The sequence below is a fragment of the Plectrocnemia conspersa genome, unplaced genomic scaffold (assembly GCF_051122295.1).
Source record: "Plectrocnemia conspersa isolate PC_06_02 unplaced genomic scaffold, ASM5112229v1 ptg000014l, whole genome shotgun sequence".
Taxonomy (NCBI): domain Eukaryota; kingdom Metazoa; phylum Arthropoda; class Insecta; order Trichoptera; family Polycentropodidae; genus Plectrocnemia; species Plectrocnemia conspersa.
Window position 1 is genome coordinate 9,869,368 of NW_028277178.1, and position 18,677 is coordinate 9,888,044.

Consider the following 18,677-nt stretch of genomic DNA (forward strand, 5'->3'; position numbering starts at 1 on the left):
GTTATTATAAATCCATTTTACTGTAGGAAACCCTACAAAATGTTATATTAGTACATATATTAGATAATCCCGAAATAAATGGGTTTTTTTTAATTCAAATTTTAACAGTCAATCGTGTTTTGGTCGTTGATACTTATGTACGTATTTTATTTTTTCTTATTAAATCTTGCGTCGTAATCTGACAGGCATAAAGCCCAATGCGTTACAACGGATATAATGAATACCTACAAGTAAGTACCAACCACCAGACTGAAAGTCTGGGAATCTGTGACATCTATATTAATAATTATAAATTATTATGCATAATATAATTTATAACCAATAGATGTCACTTCAGCTGGGACCGATTTTTTAATATTAGCGCATTTCTTATAAATAAAAATTTGAGTGCTGCTGCCTGGGACGTTACAGACTACGCTATTCCGTCCTATTATATCTGTATTAATGCACATATGGACTTCACATTTAAATATTTAAAATAAAAATTTAAATTTTTATTAAATCAATAATTTATACAAAAAACTATGACCACTAAACATTTGTGAAGTGGTATGTGATTCATTATATCAATTATAGTCATGCATGTGGAAGACCAACAAAGATAGACGTCTGCAGACATTGAAGCAAACCCTACTTAAGCTAGCCATCAGATGTCCAATAAACTAAACAAGTCTCAATCAACAGTGCATTAACACATTATGAAGATTGGGAAGACTTGGAGGTAATATGGTCTGGTTCCACAAGAATTGAGCGAAGAAAACTAGTCAGCGCGTATCCGCATATCCAAAGAGATTCTGGATCTTGAAGCTGATCACCTTTTCTCGATCATAAGATAACTAGAGATGAGATATGGATATTTTATGACAATAGTCGTCATAGAAGACAGTTTTAATCCAAAGTTCAAGTAGAACTTAGGCTCACTAAAAAAAATATTTTGTGTATAATGGAGTTGTAAAGGGATTATGCATTACGAAACTCTTAAAACTGGCTAAACAATAACAGCAAGCTTATAATGTGATCAGCTGAATTGTTGCTGGATTGCTAAAGTAAAAAAGGCTTGCACCTGGCAACAGAAGTCGAATACACGACAATGCGCGTTCTTATATGACAAAATTGACTCTCGATAAAATCAAGGAATTTGGCTGATAATTTTTATCTCATCCATCATATTCTCCGGACCTTGTTTTTTTTAATATCATTTATTTTGATCTATGCAACATTTCTTAGACGGAAAAAATGTAAATGTGAAAAGGGGGCTATTTGAATATTTTGCATTAGTCTTCAATATTTATTGGTAATTGAAATAAAAATAACCTAGAGGTGGGAAAAGGTTATATCTATAAAACTATTTTTTTATTTCAGTGAAACAAAAAAAAACCAGTAAAAAAGTGTTTTATTGTTTTACTGAAAAACGTCTATTTTTTCAGTATTACCTAATATATAATTTAATATAGTTTTATATTGTAGAGTAATAACTTGATGAAAAATAAAGTATAGTATAAAATATTTTATTACCACCAAATTTTAATAATTAACCTACACAAAGCTCACAAATTTTGAGTTATATAATTTACACTATTTCCATTGACATATAAAGTTGAAATCTGATCAAAAAATATTCGACCCATCCTTGCAATTAAGGAATTTGCGGGAAATTTTATAAAAAACAGCTTTATGAACTACGAAGATTAAAAAGCGATATAATCGTTGCTGAAAAACTCGACCATCCATATTACTGTAAAACCATATTTTTTATTAAATATTATAGAATAAAAAAATAGTATTTACACTAGCACATATGACGTTTAATGCACAAGAAAATAAGTTAAAAACCAACGAACGAGCGCGCGGTCGGAATCGGCACTATCTTTTTCCGGTCGCCTAATAAATGTTTAAATGACGCTCTTGGCTTTGATTTCGTTGACTTATAAAGTCAACTTTGTAACTACTACATTTAATTCAGTGAATTAAGTTTGAGAATCTTGCTATTCGCTGTATCGCGATAGACATTCATAGCGAATGTTTGGCGAACATCAATATTGTATAAATTTGACAGTCTTAATATTATTAGCCTACAGATATGATTCAGTGCGGCTTTTAATTTTTGACAAGATTCAATGTATTATCAAGATAATCTAACACGAAATGTCTGATAAAAATCGTAGAAAAATAAAAATGCGAATGATATAATTAAGTTGACCCAGTATAGTGATTTAGGAAAGCAAAGATGCAGATGCCAGAAAGTATTTTTAACGCAATTTATTTTGTGATTTATCACTACCCTAAAAATATCTCTTTATTTATTTTTTATATTTATATCTCAATCTTAATGAAAAACATTTAGTTTCCATTTTCATTAGCTTATCGTTTTTTTAATTACCAAATACCTTTCATTGATAAATGAAATATTTTTTCTTGGCTCACAGTTGAATATTTTTTGATCAGTGTATAATTGTACCTGATTTTTAAATTGATTTTGAACTTTTATATAAACGTCTGGATTTTACGTCGAATTTACTTAGCAAATAAACAGAATCATTTTTATGGATGTATGATGACTAAAGGGAGAATACTGTATAACTTATCAATTATTTCTAACTTTTTATAAAAAAATTCAATAAACTTTATCATTAACGGTCCCAAGAACGATCATATATCCAAGAATATAGACTTTACCGGGAATTCATTATTGATTATACCATCTTTGTAATTTCAAATTATAATTACCCGGGCGGACTTGACGCCTCCCAAGAATCGTGATCGTACGCAGTACAAGAATGAGGTACCTTCCCCACGTCTCGCACCAACAAAGACATTCTCTTGTGAAATTTCAATTGGTTCACAGCCTCGTCGTGGGTGACTTCCAAAAACGACTGTCCGTTTACCTCCAGAATCTGATCACCTATCTATTAAAAAACACACACAAAACATAATATAAAAAGCCTGAATACATATTTATAAATATATTTATATATGATATATTACCATGAGTCCGGCTCTGTCGGCGACGGAGTCTTTATCCACACCCGTAATGAAAATTCCTAAATTATATTCTAAGCCTCCCCTTATCATTAAGCCAAGTGATTGTCCCGGTTCTATACATAAATCCACCTAAAATTCAAAGCATTGTATGCTAAAAATATTCATTTATAAAAGTATTTTTAAGAAGAAATTTTTTTAATTTTGCTTTGTCATTGTTTAGCACAATGGCCTTTTATTATCTTGAAAAGTTTATGTTTTAAAGAGATGAAAATATCATTACATTTATTAATTACTAATATTTTAGTCAAAACCATTGATGCTATTAAACACGTTGTGTATTTTAAAAAAGCACGAGATAGACGTCTTTTTAATTGGGCTGAAAAATCCAACAACAAATTTAATAAATTATTACATAATGCAAAATATTACAGATGCAAAAAATATGTTACAAATTTACACTCGCCACAAAGATAAAGCTTGATTTGTGTGTAAATATCTAGTTTTTTATTTAAATGTTTTATTTATAAGTAGTTAACTTTTTTATATTTTTTATGAACTTTTAATTTGACAAAATATTTAAAAGTCGTTTTGAAAGTATATATTTATAGAATTTTTAGCTATTTTTTAAGAACTTTTAAAGTAGGAAATATCTGTAAAAAATGCAAGAAAATTTCTACTGGTTTGCTTTTATACTTATGCTTTTTTTCAAAATAGTTACAAATTTATAGCAAACCAACAGTTATAAATGAAAAAATAAACAAGCTATAAAATTAACATTAATGTCATTAAGAGAGCGCAATAATTGTTTGATGATATCTTGTCATCGCAGTTATTACATAAGTTGCCAAAAATGAATTTATAAGGATCCTAAGGTGTTCTGAAAATTCAATAACATTAAATGCGCTGCTTAGTCGACGGTGATAATTTTCGATGAAAAAACTTTGGAAGGTTCACAAAATATTGCTGAGAGTTTTCCACATTATTTTCGTTCTGTTTTTGAGACATCCTTTTCATCTTCAGTTCAGTCGCTTCTTTTTTATTTTACTTGGTTGTCAGTATTAATAATCAATAAATTGGGCGCTTAGTTTTTAAACAAGGCTTATTTGCTTATTTTTTGGTCTGATTTAATTTTGAAAGCTTGCAAAGTCAGACTCACTGCTTCTCTACGTTGTATTTTTGTTCTAATTCACAAGACGAAATAATTATCCAATCTTTGCAAGTGCACAAAAATTTCATTTTAAAAAATGTGGCAAATTATGTTTCAAGAACTAAACCAATCGCAGTGTTATCAGCTCTTGCTAAATTATTTTAAATAATTATCCATAGTTACGTCTTTGGATTACTCGTTCTACTATAACTATCCTCCTGTATTTTGGCAAAACAGTTACAATATCTCTTGATGCGGGAATACAGATTGACTTCGTATATACTAATTTTGAAATAGCTTTTCACAAAGTTTGTCATGGATTCCAAGTAAAAAATCAAACCTTCGTTACTCAGATGATCTGACTCAATTATTCCTGAGTTATTTGAACGATCGTAGACAGTTCGTAACAGCCAATTGTCGAACATCTTTAAGGTATCTGGGACCTCTGCTCTACTCATTATTTATTAATGACATAAATAAGGCATTTAAAGGGTAAGTTTTCTTCTGTATGCAGATGATGAAAATTGTTTAAATGCATTCGACTTGTTTCAAATTCCTTCTCTCTATATATAGAGTCTATAGTGTGATTTAGGTTCTCTATGAAAATGGGCTTCCATCAACCGTCTATCCTTTGGTGTCGGAAAATGCCATACTGTCTTATTTTTTCGATCTTGTTTGCCAGCAGATTATTCCTACTATTATTGGAACGTTGGAATACGACTCGCTGAGTTCTTGCAGAAAGTTATATGTCTTGTAGAAAAAATAATGCTGTCGACAATCGAATTATTCTCGAAAAACTCCAATTTTTGCTATCGAAACTGTTTCGTTTTTGTTAGAGCCAGGACGTTCACACTGGCTAACTCGCCTATAGCTGTCGCCATCCAGCTCCTTAATACTCTGGTATTGCACATTGCTCTATTTAATGTAAACTACGAGGATCTGATCCGGTTCATATATTTTTTTTTCGTTATTTTCCGACTTTTACTACTTATTATATATAGTACTATATATTATTTTCACCAACGTGACGCATTGGAGTGATAAAAAAATAAAACTTAAAATAAATGCGCTTGTGTGTTAATAGCATCTATGTTATAGACTATATTAATTATACATTTTTAATCGATTCTATTATTAGCTTTTCACGATAATCTTTTAAATAGCTCAAATTTATAAATAGGAAAAATTAACGTAAACGAGATATATGTAAATAAAGATAGTTTTGTCAAACACGCACTCTTCTTATGCTCCTGTCTTTGCTACTCGATCTGGATGAGCCCCCATAAGGGGGGTAACGGGGCACCGGTGGAAGGGCCGGGGGTGGCGCTCTCTGATATTCCAAAGGGGGTGAAACGGGACGCCCCTGGCGATCCATCCACGAACACGTCTGCCGAGGACCAGGCCATGGTCCTGCGCCCCCAGGACTCCTCACGGTCATACTCAGCTGCCGACATGACTTCAGCATCTGCAACAATAACTAAAGCTTTAAATTCGTAAACGGCCACTTCATAAATATACTAGAACAGTTATTATTCTTAAAGAAATGTATTTGATTTTTTTTTAAATAATATATACATAATTATATAATAACTATATTTGTTTGACAATCTGTAGGCGTAGGATTGTAAACTTGTTCATTACAACATTTTGAACTTTGCGTGACCTTCGACCTTTGGAAATTCAAATATCAAAACATTATACAGTAAGCTATAACATTAAAGTGTTATTTTTTAACTGAAAGAAATAATGCAAGCTTTTAGTATTCTGAATAATCAGAATAGTATTTTTTATGTAGCTATAAACCCTTAAAACATACACGTATGTCACGCAATTTCAAAATAAGAATATATAAATTTTAATTAAGCCGGTGCTAACCCATGACTATGAAACATTTTCCATAACATCAGCTGACTGTCAGGAGCTGCATTCTATGGATCGAAAATATCGCATGGCATCGTTTTGAACTATTATATGTACGCTTAGATGAGTCAGGCAAACATTCACAAGGCAGTGTATAGAGACCGAGACTAATATGAAGGATTTGCATAGGATCGCGACGAGTAAACAAAGATTCTCGAGGTAACTAAGAATCATATAGAGCTAAAGCGCCATGATGTTATTGTAAATCTACAAATAACGTCACACTTAATTATTATATATATTTAACTACGGGAATAATGACACTTAAACTGACATTCACACTTAAATTCAGAGTTAAGGCATCAGAATTTCAAAATCTCTGGGCCCATTAAATTCGTACAAACTTCGATCAAAAAGAGGCTGACCTAACTTCTGACGAACGATCGCAGAAGCCGCCGCTTCTCTCTTCACATTTCTAGCCCAACTCGACGTCTGGAATTCAAAGTTGAACGCACAACTAAGACGCCTGGATCCGATAGACCCAACCACGTAAAAAAAAATAAGGTGTAACTATTATAACATACACAAATTGTACATGACAAATAATCAAATATTACAACAAACTTTGCTTTTAAAAAAATTAGAATAAACACCTATGGCGCGAAGCTTAAGCCAGAACAATGTAATATGTATGTTTATTTTAAATCTTTTGTTGTAGCCTGAATGCGTTACAACGGGGTAAATCTGTACCAACTATGTAAGTCAATCAGACATAATGAATACTTACAAATAAGTATTAACCACCAGCCTTTCAGTCTGGTAATCAGTGATATCCGCATAATTGATAAAAAATATGTATAGTATCATAATTTATAATCAATAGACGTCACTTTGCAGCTTTCCCGCGTTTTTATAAATAAAAATTTAAATATGCTGCCGTGACTCGAACCCGTGGGCCTCTGAGTTACCAGTCTAGACCTTTTAGACAGAGAGACAGACTAAAAAAGGAATCATTATTATTTCATTACAAACCTTTTTTTCCTCAGACCCAAAGAGCGACATATAAAAATATAATCTCAGAAAACAAAATATATGTATAAATGTAAAATAATCCTGCATTGCGAGTTGATAATCGTTAATTAAAAAAATATGAAAGGCAAACTTTATTACCTGACATTGACAGTGACATTGACAACATTGAAAAGTGACATTAAAAAACACCGAAAAGAAATTTATATGCATAAAATATAAATAAAAAAAAATTATTCAAGTAAATTTATAATATATTGTAAAACAATACCATGTCAAGAAACTGTACCGTGAAATTAGAGAAAGGGTGTCTCATATATATTATATATTATAACAAATGCCAATCATCAGAGGGTCATATAATAATTTCAACTATGCAAATAAAATACATTGCCATTATAATATACAAATAAATCGTTAATGAGAAAATATTGTACGTGTATCGTATTCCAGTGCTGGTTAACGACGGTACATGTGCAACCCCTGCTGATCCTTAAAGCATAATTCTATAATGATCGTATCGAGAAGAAAATTACATTATAGAAAAATCCGTTATATTCTTGATATCCCACAAAGCTCGCACGTAAGCGAATTTACTCATTAAATGACAGCCAGTTTTTCATTATTCTTTTATGCCATATTCCGCTTCGCAATATACACCAACTATGCATACATATATCCTGTATGTATATCTAGCTAGCGAAGTATATTGTTTTATGATAATATCATACAAACACACATCCTATATTATATAGCAAATAGACACAACATCCGTTTATTGCGAAATCAATAACTGATTCTCTTTTTCAAACACAAAAGGGTTGATGAATATTTTTGTTTTTGTATACATACAGAATCCCGATCAGATTGATGAGCCTTGGTATGCATTTAGCTCTCTATAAAAACACATTTTATACCCAAGCTCGATTTTTATTTAAAAACGCAATACAGCAGCTAAAATAAATATTTCTAAAACTAACTTGTGGTGTCACAATTTAAATCCCGGATTGACTCTGTGACAGTGAAGCTACGTATTTTTAAGTAAAAATTAAATTAATCACTGTTAATCCCTAATCAAAAATAAAACTGTACATCTAAATAATTCCTCAAAAACGCTCAATATTCAATAGCATAATCATAAAGGAAAGGTTTTTTTGTAAAGTGCAGTACTATTAGCAACAAAGCTGCTGTTCGATTTTTTGACCGAAAAAACCATTCAAGTTTTTGACAAAAGATAGTAGGTCACAACAGGACAACTTGTATATGTACAATTTTCTTTGTATCCTTTCTAATAATACAATATATTTAGCCGTATTAAGATGTAATGTTAAATAACTATATTTTATTCAAAAAGAAAAATGTTAGTCAAATAGATTGCCTCACATTTTGATAAGCAATCCGAGTATTTTGGTTGATCTGTATATTTACAGTATAACATTGACTTGATAAAGCTCCAATTGTTTGTTATACTGCCACCGTCCAGGTGTTTTCGACTTCCGACTCGATTCGCTTGTCACTCAGTCAAAGTCTCAGGTGTCAGGTTAAATATTTAAAGCCAGTGAGGGTCTAAAAGCAAAAATTACAAATTGCCGACCGCCGTACGGACACTGAGCTATTTACGTCATTTCTCTTCATTACCAAAACCGTTTAGTGTTGCGTGCCCGTACAACTTTGAGCGGGCGTTAAGCGAGAAAAGCCTGAATGGTCTGACGCCGCCAGATGAAGGCAAATGAAAATTCTAACTGTGCAAATAAATCCATGAGTCAGTGGGAATATTAAAACGGTACTCTTTAAAAGTAGATCAGGCAAGATTTGTGAGTCGTAAAACTTTAAGTCGGCAGGCTTAGAATTGTAGAATCTTGAACAAGATTAATAATTATACGTCTATACCGACACACTGTATATACGTACTCGTACTAGATGGATTAAACTTACATAAATATAAATTGTTTTAACACCGCAGTCTTTGTAGACGCAAAACAAAAATGTTTTTGTATCAAAACCGAAACAAAATTAATGCATAAAACAATATTATGAAACAACATTATTGCATATCAATTTATGTCGAAAATGTCGTACGCATAAAATTTATTATTTTTATCTGTAACGAAGAATTTTAAATAACTTATTAGGCCCATTATATAGAAAACTATGACGAAAATAAATACCTAGCACAAATCTTGCTCGGAAAATATAACCATTTGCGTTGTAGTGGTTTCAATTTGCACAATTTGCGACTCTAGCGACCATTTATACAAACAAAAAGAGACAGTAAAAGTCATAGCATAAACAATATATTTTCAAAAATGAAAGAGAGATCTCATGACCAAGCAATTTCATTAAAATTAGGAAATATTTTACGAACCACCTAATAAATACTACATCCGTTCCGAGAGGTTAATTTTTGTTTAGAAAAGATACGTACTAGACAATACGTTACACCTTGCGCATAATATTATTGTTAATTTACCCCGATTACCGATTGTCAAAGTGGTCATCTGCACCGTTTCTATTTTAAACCGTAAAAACACTTTGTGAGTGTATCCAAAAAGCAATGCAATTGGCAAGCAAACGTTACCAGCATTAAAAACTATGTAACACTTAGTCACAGAAGCAGAGGCGCACTAGGAAAGACATCACAAAGTCACAACAGCATAAACGATTTCTCTGGACTCTGCATGGACATTAGGCACATCAGTAGATCGTCTATTATCATCACGGGAACACAATATAACAGATCTCAGCTGTTCCACAGCCGACAATAATACAACTTGACACGCTGGCAAAAACTCTCCGATTTTAAATTTTTGGTTTTCAATAATAAATTCTAATTTTCAAAATTACTATAAAAAGTGTTATTGCAGTGAAGGATTTTACCTTTTGTTGTAATTAGTTATTTAAAAAACAATTATCACTTCTCAGAAGTCAAAAATTCACGTTAAAAGCAATAAAATCGTGTCGGCGCCGTCGCAGTGGGAACGCTTGATAACGAGCGTTCCCATTTTAATTCATTATATTTTTAACCGACATAAAAAAATATCTGGCAAATTTAGATATTAACATTATGAAATAATAAAATATTTTACTGGTCCTAGATTATTAGCCAAAATCGTAAATCCAAGAATATGTTTCTTTTAAATCTAAAGTAGACAGTTTCATTAGTTTTGTTTACAATATTCAATGACTTGAATTGGCTTACAATGATAAAGAAATCACTAATGTTTATATGTTAAGTAGTATATTAATGTATAGAAAAACTAGAACTGATTATTTAAAAAAAAGTAGTACTAATTTAAAAATAATTTTAATTCAGGTTTTTTCAATGTATTCTGAATCAGCTGAAAATATTTATATGAGACTCCACCAAAAGTGTATATTTAACCTATTTCGCAATTTATCTTATAGCTCCAGACCCCACGACCCAAATTATGGTTGATTTTTAAAGTGGACGCTTAAATCAACCGAGAGGAGCGTACGAAGAAATTTTACGGCTAGGACCGAGACCTTGGACCGGGGACGTGAAGGCATTTCGTATTTTGATTGATAGCCACCAGCGAGACCCGCAGACCTTATCTGAGCTGATGATACGGTCGGTAAGCAAAAAAAAAACAACACACAGAGTTTACCCACCCCCGTGGGTTGTATCGTTCTAAAAGCGCCGACATGGCGATCACGTCGCGAGCGGAACGTGCCCCATAAATAATGGAGGGTAAAAGGAAAACGCCCCGTTTATTTGCTAACTCATACTCCGAGCTGTTATGCTCTTCTTCTACTTGTTCGAGTTATCTGTCGAATCTGGGACACATTATTTACCGGCCATAAGAGTCGATTACTCGCGTGCCGCCACTGGCACACGAAAACGAATAAACACACACAAATGGGAAGCTAGGAGTGATTAGGTTTATGTATGTCGAATTCGAAATCGATAGCATTTAATAAGTGCATTTTAAACGCGATTTCTAAGTCACGCGTTTATTGGAAAATGTTTGATATTGGCACTAATTAAATATTGTTATTGTATTACATTAATTTAATGAACTATCTAAATTTGATGTTGATTTAAAGCTTTGTAATGTATATGTAATATAAATATTATTGATCCTAATTTAAAACCTTAAGGCGCTCGCTTTAAAATGTGTTTTTATTAGAAGTAATGTTTTGTTATATTTAAAGGTCCTTTTAAAATAATAATTATTTCTCAAATCATATTTGTATCATCCAATAAAATATCTGTTTTCGTAAAATTCATAGAAATATATAAGAAAATAAATTATTTAAATATATTGTATTTGTACTATATTTACTTATGTATAGATTAATGTAATTAATCTTTCTCGAAACCTGAAAAAACCTATTTTATAAATGACAGACAAATTAATTTGTTTTCCAATAGTATCTACAGTGAAAAGATAATTAAGAGAGCATTTCCAGTTCATTAATGCTTGAATAGGGAAAAAATATTTATCTATTTGTTTTTGTATTTATTCGGTAATTGATTAAAACAATATATTTATATTTATATACTACGCTGAATTTTATTTTCATCTCAAACAAACAAACTATTATATTAGGTTGATACAAAAACTAGATTGTTTATTTAATTCAGTTTCTATATTTACTTAATCCTTTGATGCAAAAACCCAATCATTGTAATAGATTTATGAATTTATCAGACAGCAAATTATAAATTACTAATTCTAAGAATTGACTAACATAACCTTTTGAAATAGTATACATTAATAACTCAATGTTTATTAAGGCATCAAATAATCCATAAAATAATTACTGCCTTTAATAAGTGAATTGTAATTTATCACAAGATTTCATAAATTATGCAATTCTCTAGCCGCATAATTAAAAAACACATTCTCTTTGCATCAAATGGTTCTATAATTTTGCTTACGTTTATCTTCGAGCGATTTACGTGTAATATATTTATTTATAAAAGCTTACGTGACGTGAATACAAATTAATAATTTATAACGCGTGCGTGACAAAAATTACAGCCACCGTCGTATGCGAAACGTATGCCGCTTTATGGTGTATATACTTTTTTAATAATTTTTATACATTATAAAATTATATGAAAAGCATAAATGTACGAAACGCTAGAGTCATTGTTTATGGTAAAAATAAAAGTTTCCTCGGCGAAAACTTTGCGAAATATTGATCCATTCGTCGCTTTCCCGTATTTTCACAGACTTCAGACTTAGCTGAAGCCCTATTGTGACCCATTTCATTGGGAATTTAGGTCACGGACACGCATAGAAATTGTCGATTGTCAAAGAAGACCTTTTTTAAAATACACATAAAATAGATACATGTATCTAGTCTATGCGTATCCCATGAATAGCGTCGAAGCAATAAGAATAAGTTATTGCAAGGCTCTCTATCGCGCAATGAAGAGTGTCATGCTAAGATTTATATTATTATACATTTTACGTAGAAATATGAAAAATGTATTTTATATAATAGAACATTACATAAAAAAAATATGAAAGTATAATATATATATATAAAAATATTATTGTATAATCTAGTAACTTTGATGTTGCACAGTAATAATATAAATAATTACATGGTCTTATAAAAACACGCTTAAATAATAATAATAATATATGTACATTTGTAAAAATCACATCCTATCATAATATGCTTAAAAATCATATACGTAGAGAAAAAGAATTGCTTGTCTTCCATTCTCTATATACACTGTAATATGTACATATATAAGATTGTTCTATATCAAGTGCTTGATTTTTACTTAGCCGGAAACAGACTGTGATTGGAACAAGACGTTAGTAATGAATAACTACATTTCGTATTTATTTCATGAGGGGTTTTGTGTTCTTTATTTTATTTTTCTTATTCGCAGTCAGGCTTGCTTAATTTTATATTATGAATTAAGCAAAAGATTCACCCGTTACATTTTGTACGAGTTTAATCTTTCACTGTTAGAGAACTGTAAGCTGTTGGTACTGTCAATTTGGTAATTGTGATATAAACTTTTAAAATAAGCCCCGCTTTTGATAAACAAATTGAGAAACACTATTAAAGCAAATCCACAAACAACTGTTCGGACAATAGCAACAGACATAAAGGTCTGTTGCTATTGTACATTTGTATGCGAAATGTCGAATGGGTACCGCAAGAACTAGCCGAAAGGCAAAAAAGCAACGACTTGGAAATGAACTAAATGAAAAACCTCAATTTACTATTGATTGAAATATATTGAAAAACGCTATTTAATCACTTCTACAAACAACTAATCGGACTTTGTAGCAGAGGTAGATGTTTCTGCTGCAACTGTTTTATACCATCTTAATGCCATATAAATCATAAAAAAATAACAAATAGGTACTGCCCTATCTGACCGATAAGGCAAAAAAGCAACGTTTCGAAATATGTTTTCTGTTAGTTCCCAGAAATAAGGTTTTTTATGAACAATGATTGTAATAATTGTGATATCGTCAGAAAAAAATATTTTTTGTAAACGAAACAAAGTCTCTTCTCTGTCTATATGGGAATTAGCAATTAATAGCAGATTGACAGATTTATGTTAATAGTTATATATTTTTATTACTAGGTTTTTTTACCAAGCGAAATGGAATACCAAGTAATTACTAAGGAATAGGGAATGCATAAATGATTCTAAACTAAAAAATATGGCTGCGTTCTACTAGTAACAAGCGGGAATTAAAGGTTTTTATCCATTAGTAAAAAAAATCTGAACTATTTTTGGTACAAATGTACATTTAGACCATTTAATGTGCATTTTGACAAATGTATTTAAACACCCAAATCCAAGTGAAAATCATATGTATGTAATCGAGAGTGAAATAATTTTATACATATTTTAATAATAATTGGACAAACTTATTGACTAATAATTTAAAAAAATGGTCGTAAATTTAATAACATTACAACAATATTATTCTTCATTATCATAATCAATTGGTTTATTATTTATAATATTAATAGTTAAAAATTAAATATATATTGTGAATAAATTGTATTTTTTGAAAGTAATGAATATAAAAAACCTTCTGACACTATTTATACAATAAATATAATATATAACTATTTATATAAATATATATAATAACATACACGTAATAGTGCATAAATATACTGGTCAAATTGAACAAAAATATAAATAAATAAACCAAAACTCTTGGAATACAGTGCTTAATAATTATATATGGTAAAGAATCTCAAGTACAAGAAATTTTGCAGCACTAATAACATTGCAAAGCTAAACCTTAAAGAAACATTATTTTCTGCAATAAGAAGTGAAAAGGCGTACTTAAATAATTTTTAAAAATACTAATAGAGGCATATAAACAAGTAATTTCTTTACATATGGAGTATCCACATATGTGAAATAAATTAGAAACGTGTTTTTATTTTAATTAATTTATATTTAATAATATAAATCAAAATAAAAAAAATATTCAAACATTTCGCAAAAAAATTAATTTCCTATATTATTTTCATGCAAGCCCTCGAACAGATAAATTAATTTTATAAAGATTCACTCAAACATAAAAAAAATCAATGACTTCATAATAAAATAACTGGATGTTTATGAACGCCTGTTGCGTATATAATAGAAAATACATATGTATACAACATGGGAAAGCTCGTAGTTACAAGTCACATAAAAGGACTAAGAGGAATAAATCAATTAAAGTACTACAGCTGGTCGTGAGAATTACATGATTCAATCAAGCTGTGATTTTTGGTCACGATCCACCGTAATTAGGAAATAACGAGAGAGAATAAAAATAATTTATCATTATCAACTGGATGAAGAACAAAGTTTATTCAGTATTCATGACACAATCAAAATATTTAGTTAGCCCAAACCTAACTAAAGCTCATCGAAGTTCTAAGCAAATAATTCAAATTGAAATTCCCCATACACATCACAGGTGTTCTCTAAGAAATTAATTCCACAACAATCCATGTAAAGTTTGCCAGGGAATATTGCCAAATGCGATATGCAACAAGTCACGCGAAGAGATTAACACTTACCCAACTTGCTGTTTTGAATATAGACAATATAGTTCATATAATATGAATCTACTAAAAATAGCTGTAATTCTTTCGATAAATATATAAAACTTGTTTTCAAATGTATGTTTTCAGATGGTAAATTATAATATATGTACTTAATTACCTTTAAAGCTTCATCGTGAGATATTCCTGTGAACGGAGTCCCGTTGACCTGCAAGATGGAATCGCCTGGCCTCAAACCCGCTCTTTCAGCTACCGATCCTTCTTCAACTCTTGAAATGTATACACCTACTCCTGAAAAAACGTAATTTTCAATATCCGGATGTGTTTGTAACATAAACCTACTGAAAAACGAGCGTTTTCACACTCGGGCCCCTCGAATCACGGCGCTCGTGCATTCCAAACTTTCACTATGAATGTGACGTTTGAAATTGAAATAAAAGTCAAAAGGACGAAGTACTTACCTATGGCGTACCCAAGGGATGTTAAAAAAAATACATAAAGAAAAGTCTCACATGCAACGGGCAATTCGGAAAAAAAACTTTCGCGCTGGCTGGAAAACTTTCAGCAAATTACCAAACGCTCTACTCCGGTCGGCTTGCTTTCTCATTTCGTAGTTACCTCTATCTTTTTCTAAATGTACACTCTTTTTCACCGAAACCTATGTGCATAAATATATGCATATGAATGGCCTTTGAATATTTTAGCAATTTGTAAATGTAAATATCGACGACATTCGCGAATGTATAAATAGTTTATTGCAATCATTCGTAGCGAATATGAATATAAAAACACATCGACACAAATAATATTATAAATTGTGAATTTAATAACTTAAAAAAGTAGTATATTTAAAATCGAAACTATATACAGATGTGGATTCTATGTTTGCGGTAAAGTCATAAAGGCCGATGAGCTTTCGAGAAAGGTTTTCATAATGGTGTCATAAAGAACGATTGTGTGGACCACTGGATGCTGCAATATACAATTGTATACGCCTACTATCCTTCAAAAGTTTTTATTTTATTTTTAACTCCATATGAGAAGCTATATTTAATAATAGATATAATTGGATAGTTAAAACAGATATAGTAGTCACATGTACGAAAAAAAAATGGGTTCGAAATCAAAACTTTTTTCTGAAAAATGGAAATTCAATGTTTTGTACTATAGTGTATCGATGTTATTTTCTTTAATTCATTAATGTAAAGGAAATAACTTTTTATTTAAAAAAATATTTTAAGGAAATGTATCTAAATATATACATATGTATGTGAATATATATGTATAATATATTATACAAAAACAACATGACTTAAACGAAAGCCAAAATTTCATTGTAACACAATGTTTTATGAATAAAATAAATCCCTCTTCTTTTTGAACCACCTACTCTGAATGCAGCTGTGAATTAACGAATTTAAAACTAGCACTTGTTTAAAAAAATAGCTACTGTAAATCATTTAAAAATATTCCTTTAAAAAAAACATTTTATGATATTTCCTGGGAAATGATAAATCATAATTTTGCATTTTTTGAGAAATTCTCGAGATTAAACACTAGATTCATCTCGTGAATTTTATAATATAATGTACTTCTTTAGTACCAATAGTTTTTATTATATCATCATTTAAATCAGTAGTTGTTTCAGGCCACTCTGTGTACATCACACATTATTACCGACTGCTGCAAGCTTGGTACGAAATAATTAGCGTGCATAATGTGTGTATGCTAATTATCGAAACCGCCAAAAGTTCAATAACGCGTTATTAATGCGCACCCGATAACAATCGGTTAATTGAAATTATTTCTCGATCGCGCATAAGCCTGGAAACGAGCGGAGGTCGACCATAAAAGCCGCGGACTATCGTTACTAAATCAAACGATAAACGATCCGAGATATTCGACAGGCGCTTAAGTGAAAGGGGGAAATGGGGTAAGGCGTTGCGTAATCGAGCAGGAAAACACGCGGATGCTGTGCGAGAGGAATCTCGTTTGATATTTGTGTCGCGCACACATTGATATGAGCAATAAAAATGCAGGCCGGAGAACACCCGAGAGGCCGTGAGGGTTGGAAACGAGGAATTCCTCTCGAACATTTTGGACAAATGGCTCCATGCGATGTAAGACTATGGGAAATTTCAAGACACGTGCGCGATTTTGTCAATTAATATATTCAATGGTGCGAGTGACAAATCACTTTTTTGCACCATGAATATCAATTATTAGATTTGTAGACTATTTTTTTAATTAAAAATATCTAACATATAGCTCATTTTTAGAACACGATAACATACATTGTCCGTTCCAAAAGCTTTGAAAACTTGTCTATGTAAGACTGGTAGATATAAACGCATTTGTAAATACCTTACTTTTAGCTCGTGCTGCTTGTTTATGGTTGTGTTTTCAATAAGGCAAAATATCGAACAAGAGTAATTGAAATGGCAACTGAAAATTATTTATGGAGGTATCCAAGTAACAAAAATAATAACAAATGAATTTATTTTTTTTAATTTCTAATTACTACAAAAATATTTTCAGTTCAATTGTTATTTTCAAAGAAAGTGACGTTTTTAATTTTATAAATAATGTATATATTTAATGTAATAAGAAGAAAAAAATACATATTCTAATTAATATAATCTTATTAAATTCACAGGGTCTGAGTTAGACTAACATCAGTAAATTAATTGCTCACTGTACGCTGTCCAAAATGCATATGGTACATTCAAGTCTAGCAGAGAAACTGTAAGAAAGACGTATTCAGATTTGGGTATTAATTTACGAGTAAAACACACTATGAGAGGTATAGTTTAAGAAGTGGGAATTAAATATTAAAAAGCTTTACATAAATCAGATAGGAAGACTAGTGTAGGCTCGATAACACTTTATTTGCTACAATAAATTCACTCTTAACTATATTTTTAAATATTTTAATTTAATATATCATATTTCTTTATTATTATTCCTTTTCCTTTGTTACGCATTTTTGGAATCACTGATGCTGTGCATGTGCGTATTTTACCTATTGGGTCGTACATACGATATAGTATGGAGGTAGAAAGGTTATGGTCTGAGGTTGAATGGTAGCAGCAGGGGTAGAAATTATGTAGATGCGTAAGGGTCGCATGAATATTACTACCTAAAACTCAATGTTGGAATACAATCCAATGGACTCATTTATGTAAATATTTTAAAATATAGTCCATATGACAACGCAACGCTCATTGCCATACCTCAAGAGAAACAAATGTTTGTTTGTGTTAAAGAATTGACTTGCTTAATAACTTAATTAGTATGTGTGTTTAATTTTAAAAATAAGGTTTTCAACACATCGGTAACTGAAAATTCTAAACGCAGCATATAAATCGCTCCGTTAAAATATCTTAAAATATATTGCAATTGTAGTTAAAATGAAGGCTAACGAAATAATAAAAATATATTATTGAAATATGTAGTTCGCTTACAAATTTATATCATGAATTTTTCGCTGCGTATTAAATTTTATAGTAGCTCATCTTGATATTAATCCATGAATTAAAGCTTTTAATATATTTTTTTTCTAAAACAATCTGAACCATAACATTTTCTAGTCATTTATTATATAAAATCGCGCGCTAAATACAAAAATGAAGTCTAA

At 30.7% G+C, this 18,677-nt stretch overlaps 1 protein-coding gene across 1 annotated transcript in view; it reads right to left on the reverse strand.

Annotated features, from left to right (window-relative positions):
• dysc (whirlin protein dyschronic) overlaps window positions 1-18,677 on the reverse strand; it is a 94,142-nt gene that overhangs the window by 17,031 nt on the left and 58,434 nt on the right. Inside the window, exons 4-7 of the mRNA XM_088204584.1 lie at window positions 15,201-15,325; window positions 5,367-5,594; window positions 2,986-3,111; window positions 2,728-2,906 (exon numbers count right to left, since the gene is read on the reverse strand). Coding sequence (XP_088060710.1) covers window positions 2,728-2,906; window positions 2,986-3,111; window positions 5,367-5,594; window positions 15,201-15,325 — 658 coding nt within the window. The remainder of the gene's footprint in view (window positions 1-2,727; window positions 2,907-2,985; window positions 3,112-5,366; window positions 5,595-15,200; window positions 15,326-18,677) is intronic.